This window comes from Lathamus discolor, chromosome 9, assembly GCF_037157495.1.
Source record: "Lathamus discolor isolate bLatDis1 chromosome 9, bLatDis1.hap1, whole genome shotgun sequence".
Lineage (NCBI taxonomy): Eukaryota > Metazoa > Chordata > Aves > Psittaciformes > Psittacidae > Lathamus > Lathamus discolor.
In genome coordinates this window covers 21628098-21654623 of record NC_088892.1, presented here as the reverse complement: position 1 = coordinate 21654623, position 26526 = coordinate 21628098, and the positions used below count along the sequence as shown (strand labels likewise).

The 26526-nt window shown below is 47.6% G+C and overlaps 1 protein-coding gene across 1 annotated transcript; it reads left to right on the top strand.

Moving 5' to 3' along the window:
• The first annotated feature begins 1042 nt into the window (after positions 1-1042).
• On the top strand, positions 1043-17339 carry HPRT1 (hypoxanthine phosphoribosyltransferase 1). Its single transcript, XM_065690080.1, has 9 exons — positions 1043-1193; positions 2863-2969; positions 4215-4398; positions 8368-8433; positions 9406-9423; positions 11684-11766; positions 14061-14107; positions 15746-15822; positions 16389-17339. Exons 1-9 carry the CDS (start codon positions 1167-1169, stop codon positions 16434-16436), a joined length of 657 nt encoding a protein of 218 aa, XP_065546152.1. The 5' UTR covers positions 1043-1166; the 3' UTR covers positions 16437-17339.
• The last annotated feature ends 9187 nt before the right edge of the window (positions 17340-26526 follow it).

Genomic DNA, 26526 nt, shown 5'->3' with positions numbered 1-26526 from the left:
AGGCAGAGCCAAGGCAGAGCCAAGGCAGAGCTAAGCCTGCTTCTAAATCACAGAATCACCTAGGTTGGAAAAGCCCCTTCAGCTCATCACATCCAACCATTCACCTGCATGGTGTGTGAGCACTTGCAGGGCCGGTGCCTGCAGCCCTGCCCTGGGCAGCCTGTTCCAATGCTGAGCACCCTCTGGGGCAGGAATTGTTCCTCAGCTCCATCTAAACCTGCCCGGGTGCAGCTTGAGGCCGGTTCCTTTTGCCCCATCTCGGCATCAGATGTGGAGCAGCAGCTGTGAAGGGCTCCAGAGCCACGGGCAGGTGCTGGTTGTGACCGCACTCATAGGAAGCAGAGCAGAAAACCCTGCCATGTGTTTAGCAGGGAGCCAGCCCCGCAAGCGATCGCCCGCGGCCCTGAAGCACCAGATGTGGTTATCGCGATCGTCCCCACACAAAGCTGTCAGTGCTGCTGGGGCCATGGCGGGTGACTCTGCCCTGCCCCAGTGCTCGAGGGCTGCTGCTGCCCCGGCTCCCCACTACATGCGCAGGCCCGGTGGGTATTCAGGTACCCACCTCCAGCTGCCTGCGCCAAGGGGCTGGATTCGCTGCACCTCAGGAGAAAGAGGATCCGCCAGATCCTGGGATTTCCAGGAAGACCCAAAGTGATCAACAAGGACGCGGCGAGGGCTGGAGCCAGGCTGAGAGAGCTGGGCTGGGGTAGCCTGGAGGAGAGAAGGCTCCTGAAGGGGAGACCTGAGAGCAGCTCCAGTGCCTAAAGGGGCTGCAGGGAACCTGGAGAGGGGCTTGGGACAAGGGCCTGTAGGGACAGGAGCTTTAGGGTCCGGACTGTGCTGGGGAAGCTCAGCTCTGAGGCCGCAGGGATGGGGATGAGCCACGCGCGCTGCGCGGACAAGGACAACCCTCGTGAGGGAAGGGCACCCGCCATGGCGGGGGCACGGCCTCGGCCGCGCGGGCGGAGCCGGCCCCATCGGCGTCCCCGCGCCGCTGCAGGCCGCGGCCATGTTGAGGGCGGGGAGCGCGGGGGGCGCGGAGGCGGCGCCGGGGGCCGCTGCGGGGCGCGGTGCCTCCCGCTCCTCGCCGCCCGCCGCCGCCGCCGCCGCTCCTCCTCCTCCTCCTCCTCGCCGCCCGCAGCCGCCGCCGGCGGCCGCCCCGCTCCATGGCGACCGCCAGCCCCTGCATCGTGGTGAGTGCGGCCGCCGCCGAGGCCTGCCCCGGTCCCTCGGCGGGCAGCGGGCCCGCCGCGCCGGGGGTCTGCATGCGCGGGGCCCGCAGCGCTGCCGCTGCCGGCCCTCGGGAGCAGGGTCCCGCCGGCGGTCACCGGGGCAGCGCGGCCCGGGCGGGAGGAGCCGCGGCCCCCCCCGAGTCACCTTGAGAGGATCCCGGCGCCGGGCCCGCGGCTCCCTCCCGAGGCGCTTTCCCCGTGCCGAGCGGGGCCGGGCCCGCTCGGGGAGGGGGGCCCGCGGGGCCGGGGGCCGGGCCGGCGCCCCGGGGCTGGGGTGAAGGAACTTCCCGGCCGGTCGGAGCGCGGCGCCGCTCAACTTCCTCTTGCTGTTGCTCCCCGCAGCGTGCCGGGGAGGCTGCGGGCGGCGGGAGGGAGCCGGGCTGCCCCCGGGCCCCTTAGGGGCTGGCGTTTGGGTGTCTTCCTGCAGGGCGAGCGTTCTCCGTTGCGGTATTGCGCTGTGCGCTGCGGTTCTTAGCTGTTATTGGGGTGTTTCACGAAGCCGGTGCCGGGTGCTCATGAGATAGAGCCGTACATCCCTGCGGGCACTGACAAACCCGCAGCAAGGGCCCGTTCCTTACGGAATGCAGGGAGGAAAGTTTAGGAGACGCGCTGCGTGTAACGATGGGTCTGGAGCGCTGGGAAATGCCGTGGGTTTTAGGAGCGACCTGGCTTCTTATAGGAACAGCCCGCTCTGGACTGCAGGGACCGTGGTGAGGGGCTCGCTGCCTGGGGAGCTCGTAGCCTGTTTTTAATGGGAGGGTGAAATAGACATGAAATTCCCCATCAGGCGATCCACAGTCCCGTGTGAGCACATCGCAGGCCAGGTAAGTGCTTCCTTAGGCACTGAAGTGACTGCGCCCTGCAAGAGCAGCAGTAGCCAGAACGGATGCTTAAAATGCCTGCCCTAGTGAACTGTCAGTGATGAGCTTTGGCTTTCCCTTTGGAATTCTTACCTTCGTTTTACATCGAATAGCATTTGGCTGCAAAACCAGAGTGAAGTAACGGAAAAACACATTGCAGCTTTCAGGTTGTAGTAGCTTTAAGGCCATTCATGGTGCTGCATTTGGTATAATGATACACAAACACTAATTCCTTGTCCTAATTAATATACACTTGCTAGTGTTGCAGGCTGTTTCCTACAGGGAATTTGCCCATGTGGAACAGGTTGCTGAAGCAGGGCTTGTGTTTCAGATTCGGAAGGATCCTGAGCCTCCACAGTTTGCACATGGTGGTCTGAGGAAGCTCGTTTCACAGCAGCAGGACCTGGCGTGCTCCTGAAGCTGTTTTGTGTTCTGTTGTGGAGATGTGGACAATGTCCGTGTCTAAACCTCTGCCCGCTTACTTGCAAATGCAGGTTTTGCATTACACTGGGAAAATCCGAGGTGTAGAAAGCTCCTTGATAGTTTTTTAATGGATCATTTTTAATGGATTATCTTTTTAATGGAATCTAGCAGAACTGTGGGTTCTGTTAGATTACGTCTTACACTGTGTTCAGTGCAATTGAGAATTCCATAGGGAGGGAAGTAAGGTGATCCTGATGGGAGCAATGGTTTGGTAGTTTACAGAAGCAGTTTCTCACCACAGACTTGCTATAAGGCTTGGTAAAAATCTCACCTTGTTTCCGTTTCAGATCGGCGATGATGAGCAAGGTTACGACCTGGACTTGTTCTGCATACCTAAACATTATGCAGATGATCTGGAAAAAGTCTATATTCCTCATGGGCTCATCATGGACAGGTTGGTTTGACTTCACACAGCGCACTGCTCCAGCTGATTCCCTAATGCTGGAATAAACAGTCTTCCAGGGACAGTTTTTGCTGCCTGGTGGCTGTCTAAATAGATTTCATTTAGAGACCAAGAAGTACAAGTGCTGAGTAGCTGGTGTTCGGCTGGTAAGAGTTTGGACATTTGCAGTTACGCTGTTGTTTGGAAATGCGGCATAATTCTTACATGAAGTTTTGGGGAATGTTGCAATCTGTGCCTTTCTTTCCAGTGTTTGTTTGATCTTTTACCTCCTTAAAACCCAATTAGACAACATTGTGCCAGTTCAGTCTGAAAACAACCACAGTCTCTTGAGTTTCCATTGGTTATTATTAAGAGTAAATTATTAATCACATCACCTTAGACTTTCTCATGTCTGTGTGGTAGATAAGTAATACCCACCTTCCTCCTGCCTTCTGGGGTAGACATTGACTCCTACAAGTATCAGCCTGTCACTCCTGGGGTTGCCAAAATGTACGATGTGCTGTGGAAGATCTTGTGAATGGGAATGCACCTAGATCCTGTGTGGTCCTGGTGGATTAGATATTAACCTTCTTATAATTACTGCTTTTAAATACTATAAAAGCTTTGTGCTGCAAGTCCATATAAAGGAAAAAATTGGGACAAAGTACATGTTATTAAGTAATTGACTTAAAGCAATCGTAGGCTTTCTCTGGCACACAACAAATACATACCGTGGTTCTAAAAGAAATTACAGGATAAATTTAGAAACAACGATTGCAGAGGAGCTGTGCAGTATTCTCTTGCTCTGCTTCCTTGGTATTGTGTCTTGCAGTTAGGACAGATTGCTGGCATTCTGACTTGGCAAATACACTCTGTAGTTTACAATTTGAGGGTTTCCTTGCTCCTCAGTATAGTGAGGCCTGCTGCCTTTTGGGTTGTGTTAGCTTATGCTGCTCTTTGCATGAAGCTGAACCTATCTCTGGAAGGAGAAAACGTCTTCATGTCACATACCCAGTGTGAAACAGCTTCAAAGTGTTAAGCTTTGCCTTGGCTGAGCATGATGTATGAAAACAAAGGCATTTGGCAGCACTGCTGTTAGATTAACCTTGAAAAGCAGAACTTTGTTGACCAATAATGTGTAAAAGTGACCGAGGTGGTAGGCAATTATTGCTGAGCAAAACGTGTTTCCAAGTTTGCTGCTGTAAGTGAGCAGAGGCAGGGTGTCGCGAGAGCTAACTCTCTCTTGGTTTTGTACAGGACGGAAAGACTGGCACGAGAAATTATGAAGGGCATGGGAGGACACCACATCGTAGCACTCTGCGTACTCAAGGGTGGCTATAAATTTTTTGCTGATTTATTAGACTACATCAAAGCACTGAACAGAAACAGTGACAAATCGATCCCCATGACTGTCGACTTCATTAGGTTGAAGAGTTATTGTGTAAGTATCTCTGCAGTACTGCGCTGTTTCTATATGAATATGACTAACTTCAAATTACTAGCAGTCATGGTGTCATACTGTTACTGCCAGAATGTCCTAATATTAAATAATTAAGGGAATTAAGAGTCACAAGTTAATTTACTCTCTTTCTACTTTATTATATAACCTGTTTTCTTTTAGACCTTTAGCTCCGCAGCCCAGTAAAATCATGCACAGCAGAGAGACCCTCTCCATGTCCTTTACTTGTTAAACAATTTTCTCTCAGCTCGCTACCCTGTCTCTGAAGCTCTGCATCTAGAATAACAGAGGGTTCACCCACAATTACAGTTATAAAAACTTAATTCTAGGGGTTTTTATGTGGTTTAGACATCATTCATTGAACAAGAAGACTTGAAAGCTGCAAAAACAGTTCTGCCCCAGTTCCCCATCTCATCTTTTGTTTGGCTCAAGCAGCCAATGAACAAAACAAGCTGTATTTGTCCTTGAGGAAATAGTATATTCATCAATGTAGATTTATGATAGTGGCTTGATCTTTTCAAGGCTAGCCATAGGTTGCTTTGAGTTTGCATTTTTGGAGAAGGATTTGTTTTCATTCTGAACACAAGGATTTAACTTTATGAGGAAATGGAACATTCTGTAACGTGAGGTCATGTGTGAGTTTTATAGGAGTTTTATATGAGGTTATGTTGTGCAGGTCAAAGGAAGAAGCAGGTGTATGTCAGTACTGTGTGCTTCCTGGCTTAGCAGCAGCCTGGACTCGTGTTGAGGGTGGTATTTATGATTTGTTCCATAAGGCCACCTGTGGCATGGAAATAATTCCATTTATTTTGTTTCAGTTTAGTGCTGGAATGAATTGTTTTGTAAGGTTCTGCTGTTAGTTCTGTCTCAGCAGCTCTGCATTCAAGTCAGCGCTGTAGTTTATTTGCTGCAGTTGTAGATGAGTGCCTATGCCAGTAGGAAAAAAACAGAGATTACTAAATTGGAAACTCAACCTCATCCTTCATTTCATTAAACTGTGCAACCAGAGAAGGAGTTATTGCTGACTTAGTTTGGACTGTCAAAGAACCTCATCGGTTCAGGACTGCTGGTGAGCTATCTGCTAACATGTCACAGTGGAGCCCAGAACTGTGTGAAGCTTTGGGCAGGTCTGTTTGCAGACCCAGCAGCCCTGGTGCCTGAGGCATGTACACTGCTGGGCCATCCAGGGCTTCCCTGGAGACCATGCTCGTGTTTGTTGAACACGAGGCAGTAATTTAGCTATGCTCTTTAATGAGGAGGCAAGGCTGGGCAGAAAGGTTCATGCCAGCTTTGGTTGTGTCTCACCAGGCACTCCCTGTGCTTGTGCACTGTATTTAAGTTGGAAGGGAACACTTCCAATCACTTACTTAGCTTGTTTAAAAAGCAACATGAAGACTTCACCCTTTCACTCTCTCCACTTTATAGCTTGGAAAAAACTAGTGGAGAAATGGTTAGAAACAGCTGGAGAAAACTCTTTGTTAAAAAGCAAGACTGCCTTGTTACATGCATGGTCTCTTTGCTCATACTGGTGTGAGCATGCTTTCGTTAATTTCTTTACTACTGCGACTAGCTGCTTTCCTTTATTACTTCACTACAGTGCCTTGGTATCAATAGGGGAGTGAGCAGCAAAATAAGTTTTATGGAAATTAAAAGCCTGATTTTGTAATAGAAAAGAGTAGAGGAAAAGTGGAGGAATTTGGGCAGAAAGCTGTCTAAGCAGGATGTTTTCCTTGAGGTGTTGGCTTCAGGGTTTTGGGTTCTGCCGGCCAATTCTATAAAAGAATGTTTTCTTGTCCTAGATGAGTGAGGAGCTCCAGTTACCTGTTGCCTCCACTACAGTATTTATGAGTATTTAATTTCTGTGGATTCTCTTAGGTGGTTATTAATATCCAGACATATGTTCTTTAGATTGCATAACTTGATAGACCAGATAAAATTGTCCTAACACAAACTGTGTGTCACAGATTAACTGGATCTTCCATCATTAATAGAGTCCAAATGCTGTATCTGCTCTGTAGTTCTTAATCTTTGCTTTACTGGATGGAAGCATCTATGTTTAATGAGGAGAAAACCATCACAAACTGCCATGGACAGTTGAAAGCGAAGCTAGCTTGTTGTTGCTGTCTTTGGATGTGATTACTGGATCACGCTGCCTGCCTTTACACACTGGATAAAAGATGTTAAAAATACCCTGGGCACATAAACAAAGCAGCTGAACTTCTGTAATGGTTCTGAAATGGATATAATTGAGGTTCTATTCTTGTTTCAAACTGATCATTTAATATTTACGAGCATATGGGTTTTTTTGTGTTGCATTGCAAAGTTCATACTGTTCTGCACCCAAAAATAATTCTCTTAAGAATACTGACATGAGCAAGCTGTGATTAAACTTTGCTCAGAACTCCAGCTTTCCAAGCCCTTACAGATGAATTTTGATGATCTGGCAAGCTGTTAAGAAATGGGAAGATGGTGTTTGTGAACAGCCCCAGAGCTTGGTATTCCTGACAAACAGTCGATTTTGTTTGTGCTGCAGGAAGAATGGCTTTTCACCAGTCTCCTGCCTTTCAGCTTGGAAATGAGCAAACGTTGCTTATGTAGTCATCAAGGGCAGCCAAAAGACGAGGGATGTGTTGCTCTGTCACTTGGGGAAATGGGGATTGTCAGTGGAGTACATGGTAGACTCTGGTCAGGCTGATCACAGCGGTTTTCTGAGAGATCTCTGGTAATCAAGCCTTGGAGCAAATGCCATAAGGAACTTACAGTGCCTTTTTAAAAGGTGAACTTGGAATCGCTTGAGTCAGGAGTTACTGTCTTGTGAAGCTTTATTGTTTTCCAGTTGTGACAAGGGGGAGGCAGCGAAAACAGATCCAGACATAAAACTCTGATGTGTTAAACCACAGAGCATTAAAGCTTTACCAGTCCTGAAATCAGAAATAATGCACCTGAAGGTAATTGAAACACTGCTTAATCATTAAAGAAAGTTCTTTCCAGTGGAAATCTGGTTACAACCAGTGTCAGAAATTCTTCAACTGGTTTGTTTTATCCTTTCATTGCTCAGGAACTCAGCCCCTGCGTAGGAATGCAGGTTTATGTGCTAATGAAGATTTATGTTGCTGTTAAAAGTGTAGCAGTTGGTATGGCTTGCGGTGGGAAGGAGCAGGAGAGGTTTTGTAGGTTAGGTTGGTTTTCCTCTGCTCATCATCATACTTCAGCGTGCCTAATCCAAAGGTTTACAGTAACCTGCGGTTCTGTGATGTCTTGTTTGAGCGTAGTGTGTAGCTTTGTAGCCAGAGAGATTATCAGGAACCTGATGCTGTGCATTTGTTGAGGAGTACAAGCCTGTCATCTCTGCACATAAATTAATGGAAAAATACCTGTAATAGCTGCTGTATTGTTATTTTGTAAGGAATGATGATTTTTTTACAGCCTTCCATGGAAGGAGGATGAAATCCCTGGTAGCGTAGGAATAGATAAGAGAGAATCCTGTAACATAAACAAGGCAAAGCTTAAAGAAGATAATTTTAAGATAGGGTGAACACAGGAAATGTCCTTTAGCTTTATGAGTACAGTGCTTAACTGAATCGCATTTTTGTGGTCGATCTATGCAGTATCTCAGGCATTCAGCAGCAGTGTGTGTATCTACTAGGTCAAGCAGCACCATTTGGGACGCCTTTGGTTTGGGACTTTCTCAGTGCACTGAGGTTGCTGCTGTTCAGTTGAGTTATTATTTGCATTGTTACAGAAGCACTGAAAGTGCTTGTCAAACAGTCTTTAATCTGAAATAATCACCTTTTAATTTCACTTGCAATTTCTTAGTTAATAGACACTTTTGGTGCCGTTTCTTGCAAGCATTAACATTCCCTGGTTATGTACTTTGCAGGTTTGATATTTACTGGAATAAAAACCCCAATTAATTCTGGTAATGCTAATGCTCACCCTTTTCTTTCTTAGAATGATCAGTCAACTGGAGATATAAAAGTCATTGGTGGAGATGACCTCTCAACCTTGACTGGAAAGGTATGGCTCTTTGTATGTTTAAAACCAAACCAAACCAAACCAGAAGAACACACATACCTGCATGGTTTTAAGGCTGCTCTTTTACTGTGTGAAGATAATAGATTTAAATGAAAACTAATGAGTTTCATTTAAATATTTGCCACTGTATATAGGGGAGTGGATAAGCCCCACCACAGTTTGAACCTAACTAAACCCCATTCAGTATCAGCAAAGTTTAATGAGATTTGTTTTTCTGCAGTGCCTTTAGAAGAATGCTCTTGTGGGGGTTGTTGTCTACAAACTGCCTTTAAAAGACAGCAGCTTTGTTTATTTGCTGTAGTGGTGTTTCACTGAAACAGGGAGGGGAATTCATGTTGTTAAGATGTGTAATGTGCAGAACAGAGTAAGAACAGAGATTCCTGTTACAGTCAGTGAGAAGAAAAGGAAATGGGAGAATGTAAGCTGGGAATCTGCAGTTCTCCAGTGACTCTATGGAGATCACTGAGCCAGATATCTGGGGTTAAAGCATCACTGCCTCCTGCTCTGTCAGAATATGTTACCTTACCCTTCTCCTTACACATGTGATGTCTAAGGCAGGTATGTCACAGTTCAACATAAAGGATGTAGGTAACAACAGATACGTACATGTCTCTAGCATGACACTCCGCTTTAGAAGAATACAAATGGCATAGACTGTGTTTTGATCTCTTTTGCATATGTTTAGAATTCTCAAAGTCTGAATAATTTAAAGACCATTTTGTGCTCAGCATGAGACATTGAGTAGGATCTCATTGACAGCTAATGGTTATTGGAGCATCAGATTTGTTAACTACATAGAATTCACTGTTACATGTGTAAACCAACGTAAGTGATGGTGATACAACTATTTAACTGCAATTAAAATTAATAAATTAGAGATTAGTATATATAAGAAATGATATATTCTCTAAATGTTAATGGAGTTTTCTTATTTTTCTTTTTTCCTCCCACCAGAATGTTTTGATCGTAGAAGTAAGTATCATGTTCTCATGTGTGGCTGGTAAAAGAGTTCTAATAGAAGTTGTTCCTCAGCCAGAAAACCTGCAGTTTCTGGTTTCAAGGCTTCTGGCTTCTTATTCCAGGCCTGAATTTTGGAAGTGGGCTCTGAATTGGCACTTATCCGTGCTTTGAATTTTCCAGTTGCATTCAACTGCTAAATTTAGCAAGGAAAATATCCATGTAAAATTGTTCACATTTGCTTTCAGTTTTCTGGGATTCTGGCAATTCTAAAATGTCTTTTGTTGTTTAGTTTTAAAAAGTAGCCTGCTCAGGTGGTATTAAAGCATATTGTTGTTCTGTGTTTATAAAGCAGCAAGCTAGAAATTAAACTGCAAGGGTAGAAAGCTGTTCCTTGAAGGAATATCCTAAATACATGAGAAACACATCTGAGCCCAATGTCCCGGCGTGTAGTTTGTTTAGACAGTGGTGGCATAGAGAACAGTAATTCTCAGTGAGCATCTTGCAGTGGCTAAATTCCCATTCCTCTTGTTTTGTCATGGTGCTTTGGGTGATACCAGGTACTGTACACCTCAGTCTGATTGCCTAGTTGCTCAATTCTTGCTCTCCTACCTCTCTCTTGATGGGCAGAGTTGCTTGTGTTTGGAAATCCTGGCTTTGACAGGGCTGTTCTGGAGTAATTCAGGATAGGGAAGGAGCAATTTCAGGATAGCAAATTTTAGGATAGGGGAGCAGCAGCAGTAGGCAGCAAAAATGGATGTACAGCCTAATAATGTCTTCATGCCCCAAATAATGGAAATGGCCCGTTTGTAAGCAAAGAAACAGCTACGGCAACTGCTTCAGCAGCCAAACGGAAGGATGTTTCCTCTCACAAAATGTGGTTTTAAGGATGTTTTGTTGTTAGGGTTTTCTTTGAGAAGGTTGTATTATTCCACAGGAAGCACAGTCAGTTCCAAAACTCCTACCAAAATAGTATGTATACAGCAGTCATCTGTGTGACCACTGGTGTCCTTTGAAGTATATTTTGCTTCAGATAGGCAGATGCATTTAATTACATATCTGCTCCACTGCAGATGAATGTATGTCTTTAAAGCCCCAGACAGTTAACTAGGTTAGTTTCTCATGTGTTCAGTGAATCATTACCCCATGACTTGTCTTAGACACTGTCAGATACGAACCCTTTCCAGATCACTATTTTACCTGTCAAACAATACAAATGCACGTTTATTGGGGGTTTAGTATATTATGCTCCAGAGCACCAGGCTTTCCTATATTGCATCCCTTTAATGTGCAAAAGAAGCTGATCAAAATGGAGATTCACCTCCAATGTACAGATAATCACACAATAAATGCCCAGTAATGAGCTCTGTTTTACAGTGTGGAAGTAGCTACGTCTGTTTATTCCCCACCTTCTGTTTTTATCTGTGTATCTGTATGCCTTTAACTTCTCTTGAGTTTATAGCCCTGATTAAAAGCATTACATGTGAAAGGTGGTATGGCTGCTTTGTTTGATATTTTAATTGGGAGTCATGGGAAAATAAGCTGAAACCAGGACATCGCTGCGCCTGTGTTATCTGCCTCCTTCACTTCAAACAGCCTTGATTCCAGGCCAGGGTATGGACTGTTCCACTAAAGACAGTGTTATTATTTCAGTCCAGATGAGGAGTCCATTTCTGATCCTCACTTGTAAGCCATATATTCTGTTTTCCTGCTTGTCTGTGCAGTGGATGGGATTAAAGCAGTGTGTGTGTCAAAATCCCTTTTTAGCGTGTTTGAGTGTAGACTTCAGAACTGCACCCAGATATTCCCAGTGCAATTTCTCCAGCTATTTCTTGGATCTGTGATGTAAATTGCACTCCTTTTTCTTTAACTGCAATAATGGGTTGTTCTGCTTATTTTCCCTTTGCTGTAACTGAGCTCAGCACAAGACTAATGTTACTCTTATCGTGTTCAAATTAAACATTGTTTGTCTGATAGCTGCAAGGAGCACAAGCCATAAAATCTCTAAAAGGAGCCAAGAATGTCATAGTTCAGTAACTGCTTTCAAAGTCACAGTTATCCCCAATTAAGAACTATTGTTAATGTGTGTGATCACTTGACTGAACGTAGTTGCATAAGCACAGCGTGGTGTTAAGTGTCACGTATATTTGATCGCAGATAGGAGTTTGGCATATTTTGATGCTGTTGAGGATGACCAGTTTCTGTGATAGTAACTTGAAAATGCTTCTCTGACATGGTTACTGTTCTTTCTTACGTGAGGTTTTTTTATTCCCAGGATATAATAGATACTGGTAAAACAATGAAGACATTGCTGTCTCTACTTAAGCAATACAATCCAAAGATGGTGAAGGTAGCCAGGTAAGTTTTCCGTGTTGATATTTGTGCTGTATTTCACATTAAGAAGGACACACAGTGTTTAAGGAAAAGACTGCATAATACATTTCCATGGGAGAGAAAAGGGTGGGAACATTTCTGCAGGAGTCCTATATGATATGATCTGTTGAAGTTCAGTATATAAACTCCAAAAGCACTTCTGCTTATTATGAGAAGATATGTTTAACACTGGCCCTTTCCAGTCTTGCTGCTGGAGGAATTTCAGTGCTTCAGAAGGGAATAGCTTTGTATGCCTGGTACATGGAATCATAGAATGGTTTGGGTTGGAAGGGACCTTAAAGCTCATCCAGTTCCAGCCCACTGCCACAGGCAGGGACACCTTCCACTAGAGCAGGTTGGTCCAAGCCCCTTCCAGCCTGGCCTACAAAATGCCATGTCTTTCCTTATATTATGGTGAGATTTGTGGGATTTTACCACTGAAGTCCACATTAGGTTTAGAAAGATATGGAAGAATTTGAATCTTTTGTACTTAAAAATGCCCTCTGAAGTTGGTAAAGTTATTTTCAGCACACATTTAGTTCATAAGTGTAGACCTTTACTAGAAAAGGAGGTAAAAATATCAGTGGTTGTCACTCACATATATGTAATATCTATTCAAACATACTTGTTTCTGTTTGTGGTGTCCCTGTGTAATAGAAACCTTTTTTAGTTTGCCTGTAATGGTAGAATTAAATTAGTTTGCACACTAACAGCATTGTTTGTGTAGTGTGCATGGCGCAGCTGAGCTTTAGAGGTCATTCTGTGACAGTCACCCAGCCATATGCTCTTCCAGGCTTTTCGATGTACTTGGATCCATTAGTTTTGAAGCAGTTTGTAATTAAATAACTTGCAAACAGCACGAAATGTCGAGGATAAAATTAGGTTATTGACCAATATCAACATTCTTCCTACTTCCTTTTTAAAACTGCATCTTTTGCACTAGTGTGCTGTGGGTGTACATTTTGCAAGAAAAGCATAGTGATTGCTGGGGATTAGAGATAAAGCAGAGCTGTGAGTGATATCTAATCAGTTGTGTTGCCATAACTATGTCAAAGCAGTCATTAGACACAAGAGAACAGCTCTTCCTGCTGATAATCTGGAGGTGACCTGCTGAAGGTAAGGTGCTTGAGGGTTTCTCTCTGGCTGGATTAGGTGTGCCAAATTTTAAGTGTTTGTCACTGACAAGTGCCCTCACACTGCAGTGTACAGCATGAATATAAGACAGTATGAACAGAGTCCAGTTTCCTGTTGTTTGAACCTGTTGCAGCAATTTGGGCCTGCTCAAGACCTGAGCAGGCAAACGTGATCATTCTAGATGGTTCTGAGTGTAATGTTCTCAGTCACTTCACTTGCTTCTCTTCTCTTTCTTTTTCCCCTCCTCCTCTCTGACAGTTAAGCAGCTGTAGCAGGGAGATGTGAGTTCATGCTAATGTGATTGTGGGGTTTCTTTGATCAAATCTGAGACCAGTTCTCATGACTAGAAGTTTCAGAACTGTTTAAAATGGAAACTGGCTCTGACGCCTTGAGGGGTGACCCAGGAGAGAAGGAGCTCTGTGTTTAATGCACAAAGCTACGATGACCTCTGTTTCTGTTCATCTATCAACCACCTTTTCTTTTCCTCCTAAAGCCTCTGTATCTCACAGACAGACAGATGTCAGGCCTGGGGGGTTGTCTTCTGAGGGTTGGAAGTGCTCAACTGAATCAAATTAAACTAGCAGAGCATTTCTCTCTGCTCCAGTACCCCCAGCTCTGTATCTCCATGCTTTTTACACCTCTGACTTAATTCTGGAAGGACCATCAGAATCAATTACATTTACTTCATGGAGTTATTAGTACCGACAGTAAAAAGCAGTTGAGGACTTATTGCACTGGTGCAGTGGAGGTTGCATTGAAGCAGCTGAACTTTTGTTTTGTAATACGGATGCCTTTGAAAAGAGCTCCGTTGATCTGGCCAGATCCCAAGTTGTCACCTCTTTAGCTCTAAGCTAAATTGCACCTGAAGTTCCTAACACACTTTTCACAATGACAGTCCATCCAGCTCAGTATCTCCTGGCCCCTTTCTCGAAGACCTGTTAGTTATCCTTTAGGCTGTGAACCTTTCGTGCTTTGAGAAAGTTTCGCTTTTGTCATTAGGATTTGTTGCACCTGCAGATACTAGCTTGAAATATGTGTAGTGATGGCTTCATTTATGCACACAAAGCCTAGATTCAGCTTGCTTGTCATCAAAATGGATGTGGTTCTTTTCTGTGTTTCAGTTTTATATTGGTTTTCTTTGACAGTTTGTTGGTAAAAAGAACTCCTCGAAGCGTGGGATATCGGCCAGACTGTAAGTGACCTTTTGACAGCCATTACTTATTTTAAAGCAGATGTCAATGTATTGTGTACCCTTTTGCTCTTATTTTGACAGAATTAATCTGGATTTGATCTGATGCTTTTTTTTCTTCCCCTTAACTTTCTGTGATATGTTACTGTATGAAAAGCAAACTTTGGTGTTTTGGTCTGAGTTATACCCTTTTCATGGGTAAATCCTCCCAGCTTGGTTGTAGTCAATTGCTTTGGTCAGCAGAATCTGCTGGATACACCTTTGACACTTGGGAGTGATTTGAGTGCCTACACCTAGTTACCTCATGCTGTTTGGGTGTCCCCAGTAATGTAGGAGGACCATGTGGGGTAGCAGGTCTGATAAAAGTTTACTGTGATGAGATGCCTAAATTGGCAGAAACAGGTTATGTCTGGGCATCTGAATTACTCCCTTCTTGTCTTCTCCTGTCTATCCCAAGGCCATAAAGAAAGGAACAGGATGCACAGCAGACGGTGATACCAGAGTGACAGCTCCTCCTGCCTTGGGAAGGGCTTTGTGTTGTAACCCTGTTCCAGAGGCTAAATTCCTGTTAATCTGAACCACATACTTTCACTGTGGAAGTGGAGTGAATTTAGCAGCAGAATCACATCCTCTTCCTCCCTCTTTCCCAGGTCGTAAGATATTCTGGAGCTGAAGATTTTCGATGCCTTAAAGCTTGACTGAGGTGCTCCCCTCAGTCAAGGATGCCCCTCATTCCTGAGATCTTATTATGGGCTTAGCTGGCTTAACGGTCTGCTTCTGAGCATCTTGCAGCAGCTGCCTTATTTTGCCATCTGTGCACAGAGGCAACCTGTTCAGTGCAGGACGTGGGAGCTCTGAAAGAAGAGACAACAGGGCTGGGCCTCTGTTTTATCTCTGTGTTGTGAGGCCGAGTAGACAGTAAACATCACCTTAATGTTTCCACAAGTGCACACAGACTTTTCTTTGACCTGTACAATTCATCTCTATTTTCCTCACAGAGGAAAGCACACAGCTGCCCTGTGCTGAGGAGCCTTTCAGAAGAACCCAAACTACCTGTTTCTGTAACCTGCAAGTGACTCCATAGAGAACAGAGTGCTCTTTGCTCTTCACTATTCTCCATATGAGGGAATCAGCATCTGGGATGTGCTTTAGCAGTCATAGTATATTCCTGCATGTCAGGCCATTGCCTGCAAGTTGCAAGAGCAGCCTCCATGCAGGCAGTTCCTGAAGGGGGAAGTGTTGGTTTCCCTGCAATTACTCTGGGTTTGGTACTCATGTTATCCCATGCTCACTCACCCAGCCCTTCCCAGAAAGTCCTATTAGATTGAGCATCCTTAGTTTTGAAGGAGCTGACAGCTGAACCTTCCTTTTCATCAAGCCTGTGGGTGCCTCTTGTGCACTGTGCTGCTGTGTGGGAACCAATAAATGAATCCATTTAATTTTGCTTTAGTTGTTAAATCAGCAAAGTCAATTAGACTTTTAAAAGAGCTCAAATGTTAATCTGAGGGTACTTGAGTGGAAGAAATGAAATGAGTGGGGATGCTTATATCCCTATAGCATTCCACGCTGCCTCTGTAAAAAGGTCCAGTGAGCTCTAGGAAGCTCTTTTCTAACATGATGGTGCCTTATGGTCTTTTTCAGTTGTTGGCTTTGAAGTGCCAGACAAATTTGTTGTGGGATACGCCCTAGATTACAATGAATACTTCAGAGATTTGAACGTAAGTCATTTCTTCTCTCTGTTTTGTGCATTTAAAACCAGGGAGGAGGAAGGAAGGGAAGGCTCCTCACATCACCCTCCCTTCTCCCTAAATCGTGCCTCTTATGCAAACGTTCCATTGGTGATGCAATGATGAGAGCAAATCCTAGAGCAGCAGGAGAGTGTTTTGGAGCTCTTAGGAAACTAGAACCTGTTTTGCTGCATGAAGAGTTGAGGCAACACATCTCCTGTGAGCTCTGAAATAAGTTCGTGGAAGTTTCTGAGGTTACCAGATGCCTACAGCAAATAAGTGCATTGGTTTGGTTATGTTAGCGTTAGAGAGACCTTGGATGTTAAAAGGGGTTCAGCTTCAATTCTAAGTCAGTAATTCTTCATCTGGGTCTCACTCAGCAGACGCTGGGTGGGACAGTGAGGGGGAGGAGGAAAAAGGCAAGGTTGAGATTTTTAGACAAAAAAAGGCTCGATGTGTTCTGCATAAGCAGCATCACAAGTGTCTTGTACTGAAACGTGTAACGTGCTTGTGCTCCTGGTCTCTTACATGACTTTTCTAACTTCATTTTGTTTCAGCATATCTGTGTGATCAGCGAGACGGGGAAGCAGAAGTACAAGGCATGAAAGCACAGTTGGAGTGCTGTGTGTGGCAACAGAGCTTTCACAGGTTTTGTTTACCGAGTCCCATCTTTCACAGGCTTCAACTCTGGTACACCAGCTAAACGTGTAGAATGCCCCCATTGTCCTGTGCTTACTATAATTTATTGCATGTACAATATAAGAGCTCGTCTTGTTCATTTGTATCTTAGAGATGGAAACAACTAGTGCAATTCTGCACTCCTGATTTTGATTTGCACTATGACTCTTACCGACTATTGCTGCCCCTGGTTGGGTTGTGCTGTTCGTGAGCTCCAGAGTCTAACTCTTGCAGTGGTAAATTGCTTAAACCTCATCAACCCAGAACTGAAATAGTTCCGAGTACTGTAAATGTCAAACATTTTATGATAGGGAAGTCTATTAGTAATATTTTTAAAAGCTGTAATTTAAGTTTTATATTTTAATGCACAAAATGTGATTAATGGATTGTTGCACCTTTGGGTGTTAGAAAGCATGAGGAGCAGCCAGTTACAGTATCTGTACTCTCCAAGGAGCTCGTTCAGATCTCCTGGAGTTGCCTTACTGCTGTAAAGGAAAGTCGGGGTGAAAAATGTCCTTTTTGTTTCGTAGTTTTCTTTCTGTTTCAAGGAGCTGGAGTGACAAAGCGGAATGTTTAAAGTCTCATAGTGGAGCTGCCTGTTTCTGTTAGAGGTTTCTTTTGTCTTTCCAAATATCCATCAGTCAGTGGAATTGCCTTTGAAATTTAAACGATTTTAATATATTTGTGGGGAAAAAAAAAAAGGTAACGTTTTACTTTATAAGATCTGCAAAACAAAGTACTTTAAATAAAGGCTGTCTCTTTAAAATAAGCCCCATCCATCGATGCCCCTCATTCTGTATATTAAAGTGCTCTTGACATTTTCTTCTCGGTGAGGTTTTTCCTGAGTGTTTCTGTCAGTGGAGGCAAACTCTGCCTTTATCTCTGTAGAGCCTTTGGGTGATGTTGTCCTGTCTATAAGAGATGATAAAGTGCTGGGAGAAAACACTGAAACACTCACATGTTCTATAACCAAACTGGATGTCAGAGACGGTTTAAGCACTGTCCTTTGTTCTGTTCTGGCAGAAACAGAGTGGGGATTATATGGTCATGAAGCACACACACATGTAAAAAATCTAAATGCAACCATTTTCTAAGTCCCTGTTGCAGGGGGTTGGAACTGGATGAGCTTAAATGTCCCTTTCAACCCACACCAGGCTGGGATTCTGGGATTTGGGTTTGTTTCAGTAACACCTTTGTACTGAGTTTCAGTTCTCAGTGTGGCAGCCCTTCTTCCACTGTATGCTCGGATTTAACACTCCTCAGTGCTCAGTGCATAATGAGGGTTTTGCCAGCTTGTTGGAAGGCTTTTTTCTGTGGTTTTGAAGTTTGAGTCATGTTTCTGTACTTCTGGTGTTGTCCATCCGTGGCGTGCTCCATTACGTCTGTAGTAGTTAGCAGCAGCCCTAAAATACCTGTCTCGGTTAAGATGCTTACACAAATGCTGTGATTTGGGAAAGGGCAGGGAGGTTGAATTAGTCAGAACAGGGGGTTTATCTCCCAAACCAGAGCTGGAGTGGGGAAATCACAGCTCTTGAGGGGGTTGGAACTGCAGGGACATGTGGGGTAGTCACAAAAGAGGTTTGGGAAGATGCTGTTGAGCTGCACTGAGCCCAGCTCTGCCTCCTGGCACCCCTCACCTGGAGCAGACGGAGCAGGTTCAGGTTTAGAAACCCCAGCCTTACGGATTCCCCCATTCCAAACACTGGGGAACAGGCACTTGGGTTTGGTTGCGTTTCTTCATGTAGGTGTTTGTCCAATGAAGTTTATCACCCCTGAGGGATTCCTCCTTCAAAAGCTTTTGTTGCCCTATGAAAATGGTTCAGAGAAGAAGGTAACCTCTCTCCAGCCTTGCTGGACCAGTTCGAACACTGCAGCCATTCACAGCACCCACAGGAAGGGAAAGTCTCACTTGACCAAAGCTGAAAATGCAATTGGTACTCTTACTGAGACATTTTGGGTAAAAGGCTGGGGTTTTAGTCACAACTTTGCAAGTTAAATGCCAACTTTCTGCAAGCCAGACGTGTATTGTTAAAGCATTATGAAAGCACAGAGAAGATCTCGTATTTGAACATTGATGTGGCATTTGAAATTCATTCTAGTTCCATGTTTTATGAATCACAAATGTATGCTGGAAAGATGGGATTGGCTATTTGTAGGCACTGCTGCTCTGTCTCACCCTCCGACGTCTGCCTGCCTTGTACTACAGATGGGTGGCTCTGCTTTGTGGTGTCTCACTGCTCAGAACCAGAGTGCTCCAGGCAGAGCTGGGAGATGGGCTGAGAAGTCTTCATGTGAACAGAGCTGGCACTTCACTTGTGGTGGGGGTGAATCCCGGTTGGAAAAGCGAGGCAAATGGGGGTCTTTAAGCTGCCCTGTGGGTGTATATCCCGAGTGATTCCATAGTGGTGCTTCTGTGTGTGTGATGCTCTCCTGTCCAGGATGATCCAGCACGAAGGAGCTAACACTACTTCGAGGGAGCTGGATGCTCGTGATCCACACAGGTTGCCTGCGGTGTCTGCTGCCTTTAGTTCCCATTCAGGTTACGCCTCACAAGATCAGATCTCGACTGTCTGCAGGTACTTGTATAGGCAAATGAGACATCACAGCAGCCGGGGTTCTGTTTTGTAGTATTGAAGGACTTTGTTGTATTGAATTTCACGAGCAGATGTCGTTTGGTGACTGTTCTGATGGGGAAATTGCCCTGCAGAGTTGCCAGTGCCCTGCAAGGTCACAGTCACTGCAGCCACCACAGGGAAGAGGGTTGGAAAAGTGCAAAGCTTCATCACCATGAAAGAACCAGCGCTGAGGCTTCTCATACCAAGGGCTGCCACGATAAGGACTGTGCCAGCACCAGCCAGGTAGTGAAAGGCTGGTGAAGCACGGACCTGCCTCGGTGCATGGATCATTCCCACTCCTTCCTGCTGCCAAGGGGATCCTGGAGCTGCTGTTGCCAAGCGCTGACGGGGCTGAGCAATGTCTTTTTCCATCCGCTTCCACAGGAGGCTCTGGAGCTGCTGCACCAGGGGGGTGCCCAGCCAACTCAACACCATCCTCTGGCTGGGTACCAGTACTCAGGTAACCTCCAGCGTGGGGCTCTGGGCTTGGGCACTTGCTCTCTGAAGGAGCAGAGATGTCGATAGCGCAGTGAGGAGCTGTGCTGACATCTCTCTGCCTGTGGTGATCTCATTTATACCTTGTGGGTCATTCCCAGGTACAGACACATGGATCCCCTGGAGCAGCAGCTCTTGACAAAGCATTTTGCCAATACAAGAACAATTTCCACCAGCTACAGAAGGAAGTAAAGCCAGTAAAGCCGATGGATGGATGTGTTGTATGTGTGTGCCTTCAAGGTTTGCCTCCAGCATCGCCCTTACAGATTGCTTCTGGTTTGCTCACAACAGATTCCAGCTAAGTCCGTGTCGCAGTGCATCGAATATTACTATACCTGGAAGAAGAAGATCTACTTTGCCTGCAACCGATTTCCACTGATGGCAGGGAAGACCAAGAGGCTGCTGCAGGCGGTGGAGGAGGCTGAAGAGGAGGTGCTCAGTTATTCCCCACTTGCACCTTTGGGGCAGGAAAGGGCGACTCCGCTCCCAGCACTCATCCCAGTCATCCCAGTTTTCTGCCACGTGCCCGTCCTCACCGTCCCATTAAAGCACTTTTGGGCTCATCGGTGCTCAGGGGAGCTCACTGGGGCAGGCTCCGGCTGACAGTTGGCCTTTGTGCTGGATGTAACACATCCCCATGCGCCCGGGCCCTCCCCGGACATTTGAAGCTCTTTATTCCCTTGAGCTCTCCTCCACCTTTGGGGAGAGGAGGAAAACGAAGGAGCACAGCCATAAACTCTCTCTGGTTTGCAGAGCCTCAGCAGCCCCAGGAAGCAGCGCCGTGTTCTGCCACACCAGAGCGCAGCAGCAGAGCAGCAGAACCGGCGCCGGGCTCCGGAGCAGCCCCGTGGCGGCGGTGACGGGAGCGGATTCCCCTGCCCGGAGCGCCCAAGGGGACTTGGATTTAGGTGCCTCTGGAAACGGCTGACTTGGGCTCAAATGGGAACTTCCCGAGCGGGGAGGCGCAGCTCAGGGTCCCCCTCGGCCTTCCTGCACCTTTACACCCAGCTTCCACCCCAGCCGTGTGCTTTGTTTAAACACCGACCTGCCCAAATCCCACCGAATCAGAAACTCAGGAGCTTGGCTTGAGGGGGGGCTGGAATTGCCAAGAGGAGTCACAAATCCCCGCGTGTTTTCCAACTTCCAGGGTGTTCAACACCGCTCAGGGCAGGAGCTCCCATACAAAGCCCCACTGCCGCCGGCAGAAACACCCACCCTCGGGCTGAGCTCCTCCACAACTGTGACACCACCAGAGTGCAGCAGCCCCGCTGCAGTTTTCGGTCCCCTCCCATCCCTGTTCCCCTTGTTCTCATTGATGATATTCCATTGTTCTTCCCGTTCCTAGCAGCACATTATCCTTTAGGTGTTGCTATTGTTAGTAGTGCTATTCCGTTGTTAGTAAGGATTCCGATACGCATTTCAGACAGTAGGTCTATTGTTATACGTTAGATACTGTTATTAGTATTAGGTTGTCCTCCAGTTACCGCTATTACTCCGTTGTCCATCACTGATGACTGCTGGCATCATCAGTACTGTGCCATTGTACTTCCCCCATTAACCTGTTCCTCTTGGCTTTCCTGTTCCTCCCATTCTCCTGGGGGACGGGGGCTGCGCGAGAGGCAGGGCCTGGCAGTGGCACTGCCACCGAAATCCCCCCCCTGCAGCCCCACCGTGCACCATTCCCCGTTTCCGTCCTGTCCCTGAGCACCAAAACCAATGCAGTGGAGTCCCGGTGCTCCCCAGGGCAAAAATCCCCCCCCCCCCCGGACAAACTCTTTCCAGGGGGGAAATCTGGGAGATGGCCCCTGGGATGCGCTCACACTGGTCAAGGTTGGGTAAAACCCCTCTTGTGACGCAGTGAAGCACAGTCCCAGTTGCCCTCAGAAGGGTTCTCACTTCTCTTTTGGGGTTCCCAATTACCTCCAGTATTCTCCAGGGACTCGAGGGGTTCCCAGTTACTCCCATTTGCCCCCGTGGTCTCTCACGGGGCTCCCAGTTGCCCTCAGAAAGGCTCTCATTGCCTATTGGGGGCTCCCAGTTACACCCAGAGGCTCTCCATGGTTTCCCCTTGCTCCCAGTTGCCCCACAAAGGTCCTGGGTTGCCCTTTGGGGTTCCCAGTATCCCCCAGGGCCCCCCTCGTTGCCTCCACAAGGCTCTGGGATGCTCCCCATCACCCCCAGGGGCTCCCCAGTGGTCCCAGCCTTCCCCAGGGGCATTGCACACAAGGAGGTGAGCACAGCACTGATGGAGAGCAGGTGCTGCCATGGGGCTGCTCAGGCGTGCAGTGGCCCCGCATCCCCCCCGGCTGCACCAGGGCCCCCATGGCATAAGGATCAGCACAGAGCCCTGCCCTGGGCAGCCTGTTCCAATGCCTGAGCACCCTCTGGGGCAGGAATTGTTCCTCAGCTCCATCTGAACCTGCCCTGGGGCAGCTTGAGGCCGGTTCCTCTTGTCCCATCCCTTGTTCCTTGGGAGCAGAGCCCAGCCCCTCCTGGCTCCATCCTCCTGGCAGGCACTTGTAGGGAGCCATCAGGTCCCCCCTGAGCCTTCTCTTCTCCATCTGAACCCCCCAGGTCCCTCAGCCGTTCCCCATCACTTCTGCTCCAGCTCCATTGCCCTGCTCTAGACCCACTCCAGCACCTCGGATGGGACAAGCTGCTGGTGATGCAGCCGCCGGGCAGTGCTCAGCCCCACGCTGCACCCAGCCCTGCCTGGGGAAGAGGCTGTGCCCTTGCAATGAGCCTCCGGACTCCACAGAGTAACCTTGGGACTTACCCAGGAGGCTCTGAAACCCTCAACACCGTGGGTCTGGAATGTAGAACTGAAACCCTGGGTCCTAAAAGGTGGCTGTAGGTACTAAAAGACAGACTTGGAACCTGAAAAAGAGCATCTTTTGGCCCTGGAAACGCAGATTTACACCTAAAAATGGGTCTTTGGGTGGTCAAAATGAGGCTTTGGACTTGAAACCCAGGCTTTGAATCCTCCATGAGTAGTCTCTATCCTAAAAAGAAGGTTTGGAGCATCGAAAGGAGTCTTTCAACCCCAGAATCAGAGCTTTGGCCCCTAAAACTGAGGCTTTGTTACATTCAAGAGACCCCCTCAGACACTCCGGGCCCTCCAAACTCTTCCCATCACAGCGCCCAGCATCACCCATTGTCCCCACTGCCACCAGGCACCCCCCAGCTCCCTCCCCACAGATGCAGAAGAGCCAAAGCCCCCGCAGCCCGCTGGGCTATGGGGCAGCCACCAGCACAGGGGAGCGGGGTGCACCCCTCTCCCCACGAACAACACGGAGCCCGCCGTGGTTGCTGCCTCCGCAGTGATTTATTGGGGTGGGAGCCGAGAGCCCCCGCGCAGCAGCAGAGCCCGGCTCCTGCGGCAGGGACCGATTTCCAGCCTCACTAAAGCAGCAATGCAATACTGGAGAGCAACAGGCGATCCCCAACTCCAGTATTTCCGTGCTGCTAGAGCACTGCTGACAACTCTCCATCGCCACGGCCCCCAAACCCCACCTTTCCCCCCACCAAAAACACAGCGCAAGAGTACCTGGGCTGATCCTGTGCTGGGGAAAGCAATAGGTGAGGCACCAGCTGAAGGCACCGTGCTCGTGCCCATGTTGGAGGACAAAAAGGAGCCTCGAGTCCCTCCTGCCTGCAGGGCCAGCCCCGCTGAGACACGCACGGACACACGAGCTCATAGGGAATGTATTTGGAGCTGCAGAGGATGTGCACAGGCACGAGCACCAAGAGAGCCGATCTACACGTACCTGTTCAACTCAACTAAAGAGATACATGGGAATGCGTTAGCTCCCACATCTATGATAACCAGAAGCTCACTTTCTTGTCTTATCCTTGAGGTAATGAGGCAGCCCAGAATGGTCTGTATCTCCTTGTCCCTACAAACCATGATGTGCTGCTACATCTCCTCAAAGCCCACTGAATGTTGACATTCCAAATGGTATTTTGGATTTATATATATATATATATATATGTATGTATGTATGTATTTTGAAACCATGCTATAAGGCACTGAAGAACACTCTACAATGAAGACATTGAACGTGCATGCATTACCACCACAGGACTTTGGTTTTTCTTCACGGGTGCTATCAGAAAGTCTGTAACTAGAAGAGAACAAGCAGTTACATAGGGCAAACAGGGTCAGAAACAAAGCCAGCAATTAACTGTCCCCCCCTCACCCCCTAAGCATCCTTAATACGTGGGTCCCAGCACTTCAGATCCAGCAGATCTGCTGCTTTTGCTGCTGTAAAGAGCCTGGTCCTTCCAAATGCTCTGTGGGGAAACGTTACCTTATGCTTTCCTCTTAGGGGCTGCTGAACAGCAAGGATTTTTCCAGACGTCCCAATGTTAACATGTCAGATAAATCAATGCAGGCTCCAACCGTTCAAACCTGTTCGGTTTGCCTGAAAATACTCTTTTTCTGAGAAATGTTAAGAAATAAAACCCCGTGTTTTTTAGAAAAGACCAGATTATGCTCATTTAGTGTCTGAATGAATAAACCCAACGCGACTGGATGTTAAAGACACCCCGGAACTCCATCACCTCCTCTGCCTGTACCAGGGACCTCCAGCGTGGGGCAGAGCAGAGGCTACCGGAGGCACTTGGCTGTGCAGGAGCCATGCGGGCAGCCTGGCACCTCCTTCTGCTTCCTTTCCCCTTTACGGGACAACTTCCTCCGATTCATTCTCTTCAGCAGCAGCATCACAAGAAGCCCTGGGCAATGCCAGAGACGACTCCGCCGGCTCAAAGGCCGGTGCTGTCCCCTCGCACTGAACACGCTGCGGGCTGGTCCTGCTCCCGATCCCTGCCTCTGCAGCCACCTCCAACACAGGGATTCCAAACGTTCTCCTGACCCAAATCACTGCAGATCTTAAGTCAGATGTTTGCTACAACCCCCCCCGCCAGCAGCTTTTCACCACTTCAGCATCCTCAATACCGACAGCACTGGGTCCAACACCCCAGCAAACCACCACAGAGCCACCAAGTACCCAGAGAAAGTTAAACCTAAAGCTAAAACCTGAAACCAAACAACCCCCCTGTGATTACCATGGGTATTTCTGTAACGTTTTACTTGACTGTACCTGTGCACTTCTTTCTTTCATCTCTTCCAGTGACTCGAAAAGAAAGCAATCGTGAGCAATCAATCTCAGCTCTGGAATCCATTCTGTGGTTGAGGTTCATGTTTTAATTGATGGTTTTATATGGCTATATAAAAAAACCCTATCCTTATCCTAGTTTGAGACGGGAGCAAGGACTTTGCAAAGTGAGGGCTCAATACACCTCCATCGACCTATTCTCTAGTGCAAAGGGAAAACCAACGTTCACACCAAGTACTGGGCAAGTGGAAATCTGGGACAGGCAGTGAAACACCTGAGATACGTATGTGTGTGCTCAGGACATGACAGCACAACTATGTTCAGTGCTAGGAAGTTCTGTGCTTGAATCATCCCACCTGACCCTGTAGCTCCTTTCAAATCCCTTTGGATTCTCCATGTGAAATCGGAAAGACAGCGGCTGAACGGAGTGGTCTGAGCTCATCCCGACCTCTCCGAGGTGGTCCCAGCAGTGCCCCAAGAATGTTTCATGGGAACCTGTCTTTATGTACCCAGAGGGATGCTCCTGCATTTCAGAGCAGGTTGGACACGCGAACTTACCTTCCCGACTCACCTGCGGATGCTGGCACATCGGCTCCTCCTGCACTGACCCTCCCTGGACACAAGGAAATCACTGTCTCAACAAGAACTAGGAAGCAACACAGAGAAGGGTTTATGAGGCGCAGCATCCCCTCCCGAGGCACATGCAGACCACAAAGACTCGGATGGGCACAAATAGATTTAAAATTAGGGAGGAAAAACCCCAAATAATGAAGTTCTCACCTCTGGAGAGGGCAGACTACGAAGCAGCACTTCCAAAGCAGCGCTTAAGAGCAACTGCATCCCTCCTCTCCCTGTTCTCCCCATCCCTGCAGCTGGGCCCACAGGCAGCACTGCCGCCAGGAGTGTGACTTGGGGCAGTGGTACCCAAGGCACAATGGTCACCAAATCATAACCCAGCGAGGAGGAACAACACAGGTCCCACCAGCCAAAACCAGTGCCAGCTCTGGCGGTGAGTGGGAAGCTGCCAGGCACAAGCACAGCCAGCATCAAGCCCACCTCCCCTCCCCGAAGGGGTTTAAACCAGCAGCAATAGAACACCCTACTGGTCTTAAAGAAACATCTTATGGATGTGATAACCCGTGCCTGGGACAAGCAGGTAAGATGCAGAGAGGCTATTCAGGGCTTGGGGTTTGGTGGTGGCACTGATGGGTGCTCAGCCACTCGCTGCCAGGGGGAGGCAGCACCCAGGGAGCACCCCACCAGCCATGAACGGGGCTGTCCTGCCCTGCTGGTAGCCCCAAACGTGTGACGAGAGCTGCCCCAAAAGCTCCACCTCAATGCAAAAGCACGGCGACAGCTCTCCTGCTGCCACCAGCTCCGTGCCTGGCGTGTAACACCAGCTATTTCCAGCAACCGAGACTCCTACCTGTCATCCGCACAAGCCAACCACCTACCGGGGTTTAATTAAATCCCCCGAAGAACTGGGGAATTGGAACACGCAGAAACCCATCCATGCAGCTCACAAAACAATGCGGCTTCTGCTTGCCAAAGTACATTGGGCAATTAAGTCACCCCCCCCCCGCCACTTCCCACCCCAAGCCCAAAGCCGTGCTAACAACTAAACCAAAGTCACCCTGAAATAGAGGGTTCCCTTAAAACCGGGGCCCTCCTCACTGCCACTGGTACCAGAAACGGAAAGAAAAGGGGGGGGGGAAAGAAGTAAGAGAGAGCGCCATGGGAAAGGGAAGGAAATAAGGACAGGAGGCAGTGAGAGGGCCGATTTGCATACA